The sequence below is a fragment of the Pygoscelis adeliae genome, unplaced genomic scaffold, assembly GCF_000699105.1.
Source record: "Pygoscelis adeliae isolate BGI_AS28 unplaced genomic scaffold, ASM69910v1 Scaffold241, whole genome shotgun sequence".
Taxonomy (NCBI): domain Eukaryota; kingdom Metazoa; phylum Chordata; class Aves; order Sphenisciformes; family Spheniscidae; genus Pygoscelis; species Pygoscelis adeliae.
In genome coordinates, this window is record NW_008824056.1 from 1,975,413 (window position 1) to 1,988,979 (window position 13,567).

Consider the following 13,567-nt stretch of genomic DNA (forward strand, 5'->3'; position numbering starts at 1 on the left):
TATGTTCATTTGCAGCTATGTATTTGCATCTTTAGAGAATGCAATGGTTTTAGTTGTAACCTCATGCTAGTCAACAACATTTTGGGCTCAGTGCAAAAAAAAAATCCAACAGCAGAATTCAGTGTATGTCTACATAAATACAAATATTTACATTCTAAATAGTAGGGGGTTAACTCAAACAGTTAATCAGTTACAAATAATAATTTGTCTGTGTAACCTATATTTAACACAATTTTATAAGAGGGCCCCAACCTGCTTATTTCTACAAATTCTTAAAATTTTTTAAAAACTTCCAAAAACTTAGTTATTTTTATAACCTTGCCAGGAAGACATGAGCAGTGGCTGTGTTCTCAGACTTGACACTCCGAAAGGAATCACCTATGTATCTATTACCTTTTATGAAGGAAAGTATCAAGAAGATTCAAGTTGAAGATTCAAGTTTAACGTTTACCTGAACAAATAGCAAACCAATGACTATTAAAAGAGTTCATATAAGCAAACCAGCTTGTATGTAAAATGCCTTAATTCTATGCATATGCAATAAATGAGAGAGAGAGGTGAATGACAGGAATTAGAAAGGAAATAAATGCATCAGCATTTCCCATGACATCACAAGCTACAGACATACTATCTACAAGGCTTATGATACCACTAGCACCTTTCAGCACCATTTCCCTTCCGCTAATCTGATTACCCACCTGATGACAGAAAAAGATTTTACTTGTACATTTTTAGTTCATGATAATTTCCCATCTTTAGAAGACTTTCTGCACAACTGCTTCCTGAAGTAGACGGCTCCAGGCTAAAGATTCTTGCCCCATCATAGGGATATACTAATCCCACCGTCTAAATGGGAAGAAAATAAAGTTACAACGTTCAGGCAACCCATTACCCAACCTGCACGCACGCTGCCGGAGTGGGGAGGCTTCACAGAATACCCTCTTTACTTATGAAGAAAAAGTGAATTCCATGCTAAATTGCCATTGCCATACCCCATGGCCATGCTCCCCTTTTCCTCTAATGCTGCCTCCTATCTCATGGACTAAAACTGTCCTCTCTAGAGGTGCCTCATCAGTGATCTCACCCAGGAAGGGAATTTGGTCAAAAGCTAAGAATGGGAGATGGGGCGTGAAAATCACAACTCCCCAAGAATACCATGGTGGTCTTCCTTAAAGGAATTTTTTTCAGGCTTTGATGATTAGCATTTTATGAAAGGACATGTGAGAAAGAAACACCTTTTAAAAAAAAAATTGTGAAAAACCTTGTTTTCAATTAAATACAATTCCAATAGGAAAAAACCCCAACCACCCAGTCAGCCTGACACTTCTTCAATAGGAGAGAATTCAAGCTTGCAGAATATAATTGACCAGCATGGAATTTTGCCAGGATACCAAGATAAACATAATTACTCATATTGAGTGTTAATTAATTGTTTGTGAACACAAATAATTGGCTGCTTGGTTTTATAGCTCATTAGAAAGCCAACAATTCTATTAGACATTGCTGTCCAGTAGCTATACTAGGACCACTGAGCTGTAATCACCAGAAGTCTGAAACTAAGCCAGGGAAAATCAGTGAGAGGTCGACCACTGAAATCAAGCTCCAAGAAAAAAAAAAAAGTGATACCTAGTAAATAAGTATTAACACTTTCTGGATAAAGGAGGGGCTTTTTTTGGTTGGAGTTTTGGTTTTTTGTTGGTTGTTTTTTCTTTTTTTTTTTTGGTTGATCATTTATGCAATTTTTTCTACCAAAGATCTCTCAAAAAACAAAGAGCTGCCACATGGAGTTAACCAATATTACTTACGAATTAGTGACCTTGATATACACTACCTATGACACATGATGCAACTAAAAGTGTAGTGAACTCCAGCAGCTTCCCTGGCAGAGCTATGCACAAGCACTGTGATAGTCAGCTTCGCAAGAGCTTCGTCCGCACCTGCTGGGGGTTATTGATTAACACACAACATGGGGAGCGCCTGCATTCTTGGCAGACAATAACTATATTCTTACAAACCACTGATGGGCTAAACAAGCTATTAATGACAGGTTGCTCTTCATCATTTAGAACGGACAGGCTCTGCTGCTTGACCACAAGGACAAGCAGGTTATTGCTTTGTAATGGTATACAAAAGACACAAATAAGGTGTATCTAATGAGTAAACCACACGCATGGCTCCATGGTTCTTTTTTAGTAGAACTATTAATAGAGAACAGGACCTATTCAGAGCTGCAGATATATAATAATCTATTCCAAGGTTTCTACAGTTTGTTAACATTTGTTACCCTGAAAAGGAATTAGCTAAGTATAATTCAGCAAATAACCACCAAAATTTTTGGAATAAAAGACTGATTCCCCTATGCTTACAACTTTGCAGTTTCTTTTCTTAACTAGCTAAAAATAAAATATGCTTCTGAGCAGATGTAGCGATTGGTGGTCAGCAGGGAGTACGGCTGTGACCCCCTTGCACATTAGCCAGACACACTAGACAGCCCGTCCTCCCAGCAGCAGCAACCAGCCCAGCTCCTCCAGGAGGGCCAGCTCTGACTCTGAGAAACAAGCACATGGACCTGCTGGGAAGTTCTCCAATCCACAAAGAAAATATTTTTGTTTATGAAAGCATCTGTTTTTAAACTGGAAGTATTTCCAAATAACAGTTTGTAAAATATTTACCAGATTTTTGAACAGCAGTTGTTACACTACTTTATTTCACTCCTGTAGCTATATGCTAGATACCAGGATGGCAGAAGCTACTTAAACAAGGGTAAGCAGTAAAATATGGGAACATACAGACCCCGTAAGGATTATATCACAAATTGTAAACCACCCTTTTTTACAGAAGGGATTAAATACTAGATTACCCAATCAATATAAAGATTCTTCTTTTTTCATAAGGGGGAAAAAAACCCTTCTTTACGAGTATTTGGAGATACAGTAATTTAAAGTAGTAGAACCAGAGCAATCATGTGGCTTAATTCTTCTGAGGAATATCCCTATAGTTTATTGGATTCCAAAAGGTCTTTGTGAACTTGTCTGACATAACGTTGAGATATAAAACAGTTTCCAGCACGAATACTCCCATCTGTGGGTGTCTTGGGAAACAGTTAATTTCCTCAAGCACCCATTCCCAGGACAGATTTTCTAAGATCACAGGGAAAAGGAAAAAAAGTCTCAAACCTGGAGGTTTTTGACAGCTTTTTTGCAGAAATACAAAGCAGCTAATGTGTTTAATGAAGACAAAATTTTATTCAAACATATAATGAGTTACCTTGTAAAGAACTTAAGGCATCATTACTCTGCAGAGAATCTTTCCAGTACATTTTCCCCCAAATCCCAGAGAAACCCTGAACATCAGTGAACGCTATTCCTGGTCCACCCCCCCGCCCCAGGCTACTCAAAACCCATAGAGCCTCTTCCTTCTGCACCTGCTGGTTTGAGGTGACATTATAAATCAGACCTGCAGCTCCAGCTATTGCAGCACTCCCAATTTAGAAAAAGTACCAGTCATGGTCATCTGTCAAGACTACAGCATCTTTATAATGCATTAGAAAAATTCTCTGAACCCATCAAATTACAACTACCTGACACCAGCAGAGGAATGAAACATTTTAAAAATTTATTTAAGAGATTCAACTAGCATGCAAGATACCAATGAAACTAGCAAACAAGATAAATTTTCAAACTGCTCTAAGAACTATTCATAACACTCAGCTATTTATTCCATTTACAGATTCAAAATACTAGTTGCAATGGAACATTTAATATGCCACCATTATAAAGGGGAAACTGTTGACAACTGTGCCAGAATATACATCCTTTTCATCCCGCTGTTACTCCAAGAAGATATTGGTACACAAGCTCCTACAAATCATATTTCCCAAGTGATTCCCAAAATGCGACGCAACAACAGAAAAGCAATTTTTTCAAATGCTCATGCAATACATTGTGATAAGATTTTATTTTAATAGCGGTACAGAACAATATATATTATTTAGATCTTATGTGAAAAAATTAAATATGAATTTAAACACTTCTCATGATGTACTGAGATATACTGCCATTAATAGTGAATATTTTGAATTAATGAGATTTAATAATCTGTTTAGATGAACTACTTAATGTTCTGATGATTGCTGATACTAACATTCTAGGCTCAATGAACTTCAGACTTGTGACAATATTGTATTTTTTCCAGTTTTGATCAACCGATTAGTTTTTAATGCTAAGTATGTCTTGCCATCACTTGTGGTTTGAATATGTTTACTTAAACCAAAAATATTTTGCATCTCAATTATTATTTTATACTGCAGCACTGAATGGAATTTAAGTCAATACATTATTCATAAAGCAAAGACAAGAGAAAAAACAAAGCTGTGCACTTCTTTCAAAGACTTCAAATTACTAAAACATACCATATTTATGCATGCAATATTTGATTGTGTGTGTCTTTTTTTTTATCACAAGTTTGTTGTTTTCAGATCAGGATATGCCAAAAATCCAACACCAAACAATTTTTGTTTATAATTAAGGCAATCATCAATCCAAGGATTGCAGTCCATTTTATTTCATCTCTACATCAAAAAAAGTAATTTAAAAAAATTAAAATTCCCTTGAAATGGTAAGATAAATGAAAATGTAAGGGCCTTCACATAATAACAGTAAGCTGACCCTCTGGGAAATGGTTGACTTTCTCAATTCAAGGTATTCAAAGCTCATTCAAAAGTGTTCATTTGGAATGCAGATATCAAAGATGATGCAAATGTTCAAGAGAAAATTAAAACTTACCAGATGTTCGAATCCAGCTTTGATGTTTCCAGAGTCCCTGTAACAGAAGAACAAAAGTTCTAAATAGTTGCTAAACCCTTGTCTACAACGATTTATGTTTAACTCAAATGTCAAAACCATGTAATTTCTTGAGTATATAAAATTTTTATTTTTAATATGTTAACCATTACAGTACCTAAAAAGTATCAATTATCCTAACGCATAACTACAGAATTATTTAAAACCTCAAATTTTACCTGCCCTGAAATTGCTATAAACTGTAGCAATGCAACAGGACACTCATTTAAAAAACAACATTTTTAATATAATTATCCCACTATTCATATTGGAATTAATAAAACAAGACAGTGCATAATGTTATGTATCAAAGCCACATTCAGTGGCTCATGGTTCTTTTGTCATTACTTCAATAATAAAATTCTGTGACCGTTTACAAAGATGATGGAATAAATGAATCTTATATCAACTAACTAGGTCGTGGCAGCCATAGTGAAACATTGCATTTGACTCCTGACAGCTGAAAAAAATACAATGTACAGACACAAAAATGAGAAGTAATGTCACATAAAGACAGCTGCAAAAAAATGGACCAAACTACCAAAGCACAAACATTGAAAAGCAAAGAGAATTCAGAGTGAAAATTAATCCTTAACACATCCTGCTATGTAAAAAAGATAACCCGAAAGAAAACCGAAGCAAAACAAATTTAAAAAATCCCCAAATCCCAAGCCACTAAACAAGGAGGCTGGTTTCTGCTTTCACTGACCCCAGGTTCTACCTGCTTCCAAAAATGTCACTGTGCCTTTTGAGGAAGATGGGCTGCAACCATGGCAAACAAGGAGAAATCACCCCACAAGTGTTTCAAGTAATCAGTTATTGAACTATATAACATAGTGCGTATTTATATTTATAATATTAATTTTTCAACAAATTATTCAACTATATCAAACCACAGGTGCAAAAACCCCAACTATGTTCCTCTAAGACAGCAAACCATGCAAGACTGAGGCTTCCGTTCTCTGTAATACTTAGTAGAGGGTGTGTAAGGCATAATGTGAAGTTACACACAAAAATGGCTAAATGTATGAAATTTTTCTAGATACTGAATAAGGCTACACAATTCGATTACACATTTTACAACCTTGCTGTACTGTATTTTAGACTTTTTACAGAAAGCTTTTATTTATAATTTCATAAAGCTTTCAAAAAAGTCTGCTATGCACTTTTGGTCTGTTTGAATATATCATGAATGAAGCAAGAGAAAAAGATGCACCTTCCTTACACCATTATTTTGTATTTTGAAACAAGAATTAATTATTCAAGTCCATACAATATTTAAATAGAAATCATCTCCCACATCTATTTTTGAGGTGCTAAATGGCCTTAAAGAATTTAATCACTTTGGAAGCAGGATCCAAGCAGCTGATGCGAGGACCTCTCAACTAATGGTATAAAACCTGCCCTGTTAGTGGTCTGTCTCCTGTGCTGTCCCTGTCATGACTTCATCAATATTTGTGCAACTCCTTTTGCCCTGTGCTGAAAGCAGACTTAATTCAATTATCGGTCTCAAAACTGATAAAAAAGGTCCTAAAGTGGAAAATGTGAAGAGATTATTGGCAAATGAATAAAGATTTGTATCGAACTAACACTGAAGAGTACAGCAGGGTGGTTTGTTGGGGTTTTTTGTTGTTTTTTGTTGTTTTTTTTTTTAATCATTCCCTGTCTTAAGTCTTCTGGGAACAGTGAGTTTCCCTTCCCCTCATGCAGCACATCGATTTCTGAATTAGACTGCAATATTAAATAATTAATATACTTGCCATGATTGATGTTTTGCATTAGTTGAATATTAGGTTATCAATCAAAATCCACTTGGTTTAATGTAATAATATTGAAAAAGTGTCACTGGCTGTTCATCCAATTTGTAGTTGAGGCAGCACAGATAGTAATATTGGTGTAACACAAGGCTCTAACGCAGGAAATGCAGTGGTTGAACATACATAAGGCAAACATTATCAAACTAACCAGGACAAGGTTGAGGTTGTCCTAAATAAACCTTGTGGCACCTGTCACTTCAAATGAAAACCTCTTTCCAGCCGGAGGCTGCCGTGCATCAATCAGCGATGACAACTAGTGAAGCCATGGCATAATTTTATCTTTCTAGTTAAACAATAATTATACAAATAAGACTCCCATTAATACTGTATTTCAAATATTGTGTAATGCAAAAATCAGACCTGTTGCTACAGCTCGGTCTAACACATAACCTTAGATGTCTACAGAATACCTTAATCATTAATACTGTAAAACACTACAAATAAAAGGCAAGAACAGCTTTATGCACATCCACTATTATAATACTCCTATAAAGGAACACCATAAGAAAGTTATATTAATTTTATATCATTATCAGGTAATAATGTTTTACTCAACTTTTACACCACACAGTTCCCAACAAGATATATATTTGACTTTCAAATCGTGTCCAGTGCACCACATTTATTTTTTTGGTTCATTAGGCAAGTTTGGTTTTATTCTTGAGATTTTCTTTTTTCCATCAGAGAAGCTCTGGAATTGTATTTCCTCAATATAGTCAAGAAATTGTGCTGTAAAATACTAGTTGACGTGCATATATTTTAAAATCATACATTAAAACCAGCAAGCATAATACTCAGGCTAATCCAAATGTTAGCTTTTGATAGTGCCAAGGGAAAAAATTTCAGCTGAGCTAAATCTGAATCATGGTTATGAGGGACCTGTAACAACAAGCCAGGAATTCAATTAAGCAAGCGTAGCCAGCTTTTGGATTACTTAAAACTGTAGAGTAGGTAACTAATTGAGGTAATGTTAACTTATTAGTGCTAGTTCCTTTGCCAGTAAACTAAAATAAGATAAAAATATTCACTAGCACTTGCCGAAAATCCTGATTTTAACCTAGACATATATTCATGTTTATAAAAGTAGGTTCCCATACAAAACTAGCCGTTAATCAAGGGAGCTGAAAAATATGCAATATCTTCAAAATACCTGAACTTCAGCTAGTTTAAAATAATACAAGATTTCACTAATAATTTACTTTTAAAATACATTTATAGCAGTTTCACACAGGAATTGTAGAACTAATACTTGTTTTTGCACAACAGAGCTAAACAAATTACTGGGTACATGTGGATACACTACTTTGGAGCAAAGCACCCTCAAGAAGCTACAGTCTTAACATCATACCACAATGACAGTGACTTATTTTATTACTGTGAGGCTACCTAAAACCAAAGAAATCTCAGAGATATTTTTACATATCACTAAGATAGGCAATTGAGCTTGTTAGTAGGTCTCTGTTATATACTTTAAAATGACAAACAATTATGAGAGACAAGTTTAATCTGTGCTGCTGTTCAGATCAGTAGCATCGAACTGGAAGTATCCTGCAATTTTTAAAAATTTCTTCCAAACGAAAACAAACCACTTCAGTTCATGTTCTTAGTTCCTCTCAAGTTGTTATCAACTCATTCTCAATACTTCCCTTATATTCATAGTTAAAATTTTCTTTGCCACCGTTTTTTTTGTTAGAATCCATAGGCCCCAGAATAATTCTATGGATTACCTATATCTACGGATATTACAGGATAATTCAGATTGAAGGGCCTCTGGAGGTCTGCAATCCTACCGCCTGCTCAAGGCCGGGTCAACTGTGAGGCCAGACCAGGCTGCTCAGAGTTTTATCCAGCCTGGTCTTGAAAGGACAATCTCCCTGGGCAACCTGCTTTGCTGATCAAATGTCCTCACTGGGAGCATCTTTCCTTCTATCTAGTCCAAGATACTAGATATCTTTTTTTCAATCTGTGCTGGTTGCATCTTTCCTCCTACCACATGCCACTTCAAAGAGCCTGGCTCCTTCTCCCCGGTGACCTCCCTCCTCATCAGTCTGGGTGGCTGCTGTCAGGTGCCCTCGAAGACATCTCTTCTCCAGGCTGAACCACCCCCAGTCCCTCAGGTCCCCTCGCAGGGCAAGTGCTCCAGCCCCTGACCATCTTGGTGGCCTGAACTCCACACTAAACAGTCCCAATGTCTGATTTTTCTCCTCAGAAGCCAAATGAATAAATAAATCATCTCATCATTAGCAAGGCCTTTGGCAGAATCCCCTCCAGTTCCACATTAACTACAAGCTGCAAAGAACAAGGTCATATGCAGCGTTTCAGGTCAGGCTGCATCACACTCTCAAATAAAGGCCTTTTAACTCCGCTCTTCATGAATGCCAGTGTGTTAGTGTTGTTGATCAGGCAGCATTGTACCAAGTGGTTACAGATAATTTTCATAGAGCTCTCTCAAAAATCTCTTGGATCATTCAACAAGCACATCACATAATGCTTTCAATAATCTGTCAAGTATCATTTTAAATTAATCCATTTTTTGTTCCATTATTCATCCTGGATGAAGAACCTAATAGTGAAAGATGTTCTTGGAACAACCTCATGTTTTCCTGTTCTTTATCCTCATGTTAACATGCTTCTACTGCTTGCTGTCATGTAATGGCCTTCCCTACAGATCTTCCTCCGAGTAGCACACACATCCGCTATTTTTCTTTTGGATGTTATCTAGAATACAAGCAAGGACTGATAAACAACCTCAAAATAAACAGCTGAATCTCTTCAGAAGCCTTCAGAGCTTCTTTATGAACTTCAGCAGGTGACAATATGTTATACACTCGCCAATACAAGCTAAACCCAGCTTCAGTGGTGGTCTAGTCCCTTCTCCCACCTCCCTAAGCTCTGCATTGAAGGTAGATTAAAGGGAGAGAAGACAGAAATGAGAAAAAATATGCCTTAGATGTTACGAATTATACCAAGGGGTATGGTGAAGAGGATGAGTTAGACTACTGCCATAAACGTCATAGCCACTGCCTCTCTTGTCTTGAGCTTCTTCAGTTAGTGAGAAGTCTACGCTGACGCAACACGGCCAAAGTGAGGAACAGTCTTACTAAATGCAACTATAGTGAAGGTGACAGCTATGGGAGAAGTAGACTAGTCAGCTATTTCTAGACCTTTCTTTTTGTGTATCATATTTATTTTAGCAGATTGGCATCTCAAGTTCAATGAGGCCTTTGCCTCATCATTTTCTGCTTCTGATACTCATAGTCTTCTCAAAGCTGATCTGCCAAGAGATGTTTAGCTTGTCAGTAGGCACTGTAAAAAAAAATCAAACTAATCTAAATCAGATTCAGATAAGGAATTTATTACACTAGCTTTGACTACTCAACCTAGAAGCATTGTCAATACTCCAAATTTCTGACTAAATTCCAGCAAACACCACCACCAATAGCCGGTAAAAATTTCCTTTCTCTCTCAGAATGGGGAAATCCCCCATCCAAAACTCTGGCAAGATAGTCTCACCCAACAGTGAGTTTAAAGGCCAATATCTCATGATTTCCCAGACTAGAGCTGGGCCCTGTATACTCCTGGGAAGAAGAAAATCAGGTTTCTATGTGATTACACACTATTTAATTCTACCCTGGGATATCCCAATATAGAGAACTGCTCCCTCACTACTTATTTTATATATTTGATCTTTGCTGGATTTACTTTCCTCAGCCTCAAAAGTCTGTACAATCAGATTGAAGGTGTTACAGGTATCAAATTTTAGAGGAGGAGGAAAATAAGAAATAGTTTTTTCCCACTGAAGTTTTTAACTTTTTTCTAACTTTTCTCTTGCATGCACATTTTGGAATAAGGCACTGTGTGTACTAATACACACACAGTTTAATCACATCTGGATGGGTAGCCTGAATGATGCACTTGTGACCTTATCACTGTTTAGTGATGCATTTACACAAACCTTTAAGCAATGTTATATTCTGGAATAGCTTCACTGACTAATCTTAAGCTCACAGAACATGCCAGACACTGAGAGTAAAACAGTCATGGCCAGATCATGCGTTTGTTCAATTCCAGAAAAATAAAAGCCTAGTATAGAAAAAAGTATTTTCTCCCTATCGGCAACAACTAGAGTAAGTACACGACTATTACATTTGCATGGTGACTGTTCAGAAGGCACTACATATTTTAAGTTCTTCCCTGAGCTGGCTTGAATATCAGCTTCAGAGTTAGAGAATCCTGGATGCAGTTTTTAGAAATGGATACCCCCATCATACTCCACTAAATTTTATAGGTTTTGTATTGTTGTGTTTTCTGTGAAATTATAGGCTGGTGTTTCCAAATCTGACTTCAGACCATAGATACTTATTTCGGTAGGCTTTGAAAGTCACAACAAAGATTACATAAAAAAAATCTAAGCCCTATCCCTGTCCTCTTCTTCGATATCAGCTTTAAGAGAACAGTGCTGATTCTCCTGGGTGAACAGGTAAATTCATACCTACTGACTTTCGACGATAAGCTGGTCCAATACCACACCGATGGTCTGGCAGAATTGCTGATAAAGACTATATAACGTGCAGAAACAGAACAAAAACATGTGTTACTCTTCAACACTACTACTTAACATCATCTGGGTTATAAAGAAAAAACCTGAAAAGTAGGGCTGTATTTTTTGTAGCCGTAAGTGGAAGTTACATCAAAGGGAGTATACAAAAGGCAAGAGGAGAAAACCATAAAAGAAAGCTATTTCCTCCTGCCTCTCTTATACAAAGATGAAGGAAACAAACTTGAATTTTGTGAAAGTAACCAAATAACATACCCAAACAATATTACCAATAATGAAAATCAAAATCCTTGCCATCTACTACTTACATAAGTTACACAAAAATTCTCAGCACTACCTGTACCTTAAAGCAAATCCCTTGACAGTTGCAATGGCTCTGAGAGTTGTGGCTCCTTGTATCTAAAAACCCTGTCTTCTTCATTATTGGAAGATCCAAGCAACCAATAAAATGACTACGAAATAAAACAGTGAACATAATTTAGCGGTGCAATGCCAACATCAGAGAGGGGTAGAGAATGGTTAGAGAATCCTTCACTCTGACTGCTAGAAAATGCACCCATGATATTTTTGAAGAAGTGTGGAATGTTGTTTTGCTCTTACTTAATATCAGGTTCAAATGGTCTGGAACTGATCCTGAAGTGTAAAGACTCCAAAGCTGGTGGTGGTGTGCTCAGCAGCTCCCTTGCTCCAGTCAACCAAAGAATTTATTTCACTCGGGGGGAAAAAATGGTAAGAAGTGTGGCCAATTACTAATTTAAATGTAATAAAGATACAAGAAGATCATATGAAGGTCACTTATCAAAAGCAGGAAGAAAAACAGAAGTCACCCCCTCCACGCAAACACATACGGAATAACTTGGAACTGCTGAAGAACTCAGTAGAATATAACGCAAGCTAAATTGAATCATGCTAAAACCAGGGACTTTAAACAGGATACAAGGTGAAACAATTTCCATAATATGTTATCCTAGAGAGAAGAAAAATCAGTACCCAAGAGATCTTATCACATATTCAAGAGGGAGGGAAAAAAAAAAAAAAACAAAAACCCTGGCTCACAGAGTAAAATTCAAGATTTTATGCAACTGAAATAAATACTGAAACTAAGGGGGGGGGGACACATGACGACACACCAAAATACAGTGTTGATAGAATCAATATTTCTAAATAGACCCTACAAAAAAAAATCCTTTTTGTCCTTAAGTATTTCACAGATAAATGAGAGCCAAAATAACTACCCCATAAAGCTCCCAATTCTGCTTTACCAAGACTTCAGGTCAGATATAAAAATCTCATAAATTATCAAAACAGATTTCTTTATCCTGGTTGCCAGTTCAAGCCATTCCTTGGATAAACCTGGCAATTCAAAGGACCTCATAACATGCAAGTCCTTGGAGTTTTTATATGTGAAGTAGTTTTTTGTTGTTCTTTTTCCCTTGGTTTTGTTTGGTTGCTTGGGGTTTTGTCCTCCTGTTCTGTGCATAGGGTTCCCTTCACAAAGAGTAAAACCTTGTTAATCAACGTTTGTATTCCCAGCAAACATAAGCAATTAAGTTTCAGGCTTTGGAATGTCACACTCTCTGCTAACCAGATTATTTGGTAGTCTTAAATAAATTAGACAACTTTGGCCTGTTTTACCTTTTCTGTAATATTATTTAGTAGATGTTCAATTAAAACACATCCTGTAGGTGAAAGTGTATAAAAACATTTCCGTAATGGACATTAGTGGTAGTAAGTGTTGCTAATTTGCCCGAAGTACAAAATAGATTACAAAAGTAGCAAAAAGCCCAGCAGTGTAAATGCACAGAACACTGCATTGAATATTAAACAAAGCAGAGCCAGTTTTAATGTTGGTAAGCATAACTATAGTAAAAACTCTCTGGACTAGTAAAGAGTGTTACAGGTTAATGAGGAACATATAAAGAGTGCACAATAATTATCATACCTAACACCTTACCATCTGTGTTTGGATGACTGCAGAATGTAAACACAGTTTATCAGCATTAAGTCTGAAACTAATTACACATGTATTTCTATTAGCATACTGTTAGGATAAATATTTAAAATGTTAGATTTTCCTCAGCTGCGCTCAACTTAGAACTGAAGAATATTAAATTTAAGTGTAAGTCAGTGAGAAAATTTAAATGTTCTAAGCACTAAAACAATTTGAGTACAATCAATTTTCCATTTTCTGAAAGCTGCTAAATCCTCCTCATTCACCCAATTACTACTGTACTTAACCTAATGAAATTTTATTCTGCAGAAACAATACTATTCTTAAACAAATTTTTGAAAAATGTAAGATTAAAAACTTCTAGACAAAGAATAAACTCCTAGAGAAAAGATGCAAATAA

The 13,567-nt window shown here is 36.3% G+C and overlaps 1 protein-coding gene across 2 annotated transcripts in view; it reads right to left on the reverse strand.

Annotated features, from left to right (window-relative positions):
- RSRC1 (arginine/serine-rich coiled-coil 1) overlaps window positions 1-13,567 on the reverse strand; it is a 172,675-nt gene that overhangs the window by 98,497 nt on the left and 60,611 nt on the right. For both annotated transcript variants that reach the window (XM_009333931.1, XM_009333930.1), the window contains exon 4: window positions 4,785-4,821. In XM_009333931.1, coding sequence (XP_009332206.1) covers window positions 4,785-4,821 — 37 coding nt within the window. The remainder of the gene's footprint in view (window positions 1-4,784; window positions 4,822-13,567) is intronic.